The sequence below is a fragment of the Neopelma chrysocephalum genome, unplaced genomic scaffold (assembly GCF_003984885.1).
Source record: "Neopelma chrysocephalum unplaced genomic scaffold, ASM398488v2 Primary Assembly neopelma1_69, whole genome shotgun sequence".
NCBI classification, from domain to species: domain Eukaryota; kingdom Metazoa; phylum Chordata; class Aves; order Passeriformes; family Pipridae; genus Neopelma; species Neopelma chrysocephalum.
The window spans coordinates 10,560,253-10,562,922 of NW_020897729.1; the positions used below are offsets into that span (position 1 = coordinate 10,560,253).

At 44.3% G+C, this 2,670-nt stretch overlaps 1 protein-coding gene across 3 annotated transcripts in view; it reads right to left on the reverse strand.

The window, feature by feature from the left end:
- Positions 1-1,645: 1,645 nt before the first annotated feature.
- The window catches only part of LOC113968715 (schwannomin-interacting protein 1), a 37,037-nt gene continuing 36,012 nt past the window's right edge, over positions 1,646-2,670 (reverse strand). Inside the window, exon 7 of one of the 3 annotated variants that reach the window (XM_027685510.1) lies at positions 1,646-2,286. In XM_027685510.1, coding sequence (XP_027541311.1) covers positions 2,235-2,286 — 52 coding nt within the window. In that variant the 3' untranslated portion in view covers positions 1,646-2,234. The remainder of the gene's footprint in view (positions 2,287-2,670) is intronic. The other 2 variants (XM_027685513.1, XM_027685512.1) reach the window with 2 other exon arrangements.

A 2,670-nucleotide genomic window follows, 5' to 3' on the forward strand; every position in this document is an offset into this window, starting at 1 on the left:
TCTGTGGGAAATGGTTTGTTTGGTGAGGACAAGGAGGGATATGAACAAAAAAACCCACCCAGGGCAGAGGAGACACAAAGTGGGGCCACTCAAAAATAAGTGACAAAATACATCTTGCCCATGGCAAGAGCTCAGAAACCACATCAGACCCTTCTGTTTTAATCCATCCTTTAATCCATCAATCCCACAGCATTCCCAGCACGACCCCTCGGAGCCAAGGAGATGCAGTTATCCAGAAACATGATTTTGCCTAAAAAAAAATGGTGGAATAACAAGTTCTTTCCAGCAAATTAAAGGCACTTAGCAAGGGAATTCAGCTCCAGCCTGCCTGGGATGCTGGACAATGCCAGGGATGATGCCAGGGCTGGTGTGGAATTCCCTGGGGCTTTCTTGCTTTTTTTATCTACTTTTTATCTTAAAGCTGAGAGCCACCTTTTTGTATTTGGGTTGGTTTTTTTTTTTTTAAGCTTTAAAACCAGCAGCAGGAACGTCCTCCCTGACCCCCAAAGAGCCACTTCTGATGGAGGCACTGGGTCCCGTGGGGATGGTTTTGGGCTCAGACACTGCAAATATGGTGGTTTAGAGTCAAAATATATAAATCCAAAATATGTAAATCCAAAATATATAAATCCAGAATATATAAATTCCCATGTGCAGGGAAAAGCACTGAGCCACCCAGAGCTACAGGGAAACCAACACTCCCAATATATATATTTCTTTTTTCTGCATAGATTTAAAAATAAGGAAAATAGGGGTTTCCATCATTTTGGGCTGCAGGTGAGGGCTCCCAGCCTAAACACCCCAATATTTTTCTCTGCCCAGTAGGAAAATGGGACATGGCTCCCATGGGGGCTGTGGGACAAGGACTGGCACTGGAAACCCTCCAGGAAAGGAAAAACAACCCTAAATTAAACCAAACCCCTGACCCAGCCCCACCAAACCTTCCCAAGCCTGCCTTTCCTGCAAAAAAATAATAATAAAAAAAGTCATTTAATAAAATCCATTCTTGGCAGGGGATGAAATTTTAATGCAGCTCAGGCTTTGTGAAAACAGCCTGAATAAGTCATCAGGCAGAGCCTTGGCTGAGATGGATTTGCCCCCAAGGAAATGAGAATTAAAAGGTAAAAAGCTGGGGGGGAGCAACACATACGTCTGCTGGGGCTTAGGAAGGGGATGGCTGGGCTTTAAATCAAAGGAAGGAGGGATGGAGACAGATTTATTGGTGTCCCCATGTCCCCCATCCTGGACAACTGGGCACTGAATGGGAGCTCAGCCCAAAGGCAGAGGGAGAAATTCCATATTTAACACATTTAATGTGCTGCTTGGATTTTGCACGTAGATTATCTTGTTTATTTCTGACATTGGCAGGTCATTTAAATCTTTAGCCCAGACAATAAAATATAAAATAACCCATTTAAGGTGTGTTCCTGCTGATGCCAACAACCATCACAACACGAGGGCTGGGTGGTGCTGTAGAAGAGTCTCTCAAGTCCCCGTCACACATAATTCTGAACCTCCAAATAAATAACTCGACAAAAATCCTCCCTTCTCATGTGATCAGCAAAAAAAAAAAAAAAGGTGATGACAAGCTCAGGAATTGCACATTCACCCCCCCCAAAATCAACCAGTCGGCACCAAAAAGACGTGTCATATGAAACAAGTTTTTTCCTTTTTATTTTACAGCTTTATACATAAAACTTTCAACTCTCTGAACCCGACCGAGTGTTAATAGCACATCTAAAAATGAATGTCAGGTAGTCAACATTCACAAAATGTTGAGAACTGATTAAAATATACAGATTACTGAAAGCTACAACTTCACTACGAGGCAGGCATGTATTTTTTCTTTTTTTTTTGACTTGTATAGCACCGTCAAGTACAGTTTCTTTATTTTAAAACTACAGTGAAGAATAAAAAAGTAGTCAATGGGAAAAAAATATCGTTCAACCAAAAAAAAAAGTCTCTAAACAAACAAAAATAAAGTTAAACTACCCTTCTCTTCTCGCCCATGGTTTTATAATGTTATAAGTACTGTACAGTTTTTTCCGTAATAATATTATTAAAATGCCTGATATTTAGTGGCACGAGTAAAAAAATTAAAATAAATTAAGAAGCAAGAGGCCAATCACCGACATAAAGCTTCAGACATGGTCATGGACTAACACTGGATTCCTGGGACACGGACAGCAGCAGGATGAGGGCTCCCTCCAGCTCCGCTCCCGGCGTTCCCGGCTTCACTTGGCCGGCATCTTCTCTGCCATGTGCTTCTGCTGGCTCTCAGCGTGCCTGGGGAGGGAAAGGGGCCGTTATTCCCTGCTCCAAGGGAAGATGGAAAGTCAAATCCCACATGGGGTTGTGCTCCAAGGGGAATCCACAAGGCTCGGGTGGCGAACGGAGACTCGTGTTTTCCCGGAGCAAGGGATGTCTCTGCCCGGGGACCCGGAGGGGGGCACAGGGCAAGGAAAGCCCCTTTGGAGTTTCTCCAAAACCTGCAGTGGTTTTGGCTCAGCTGGGATTTTTTCCTCCTCTCTCACAGGGAAGCCCGACACCTGTGTCCCCAAATGTGGCAAAGGGGACAGGCAGTGTCCCTAAATAACACGGGGATGGGGACAGTCAGTGCACACAAACAATGTGGGGATGGGACAGGCAGTGACCCCAAACAATGTGGGG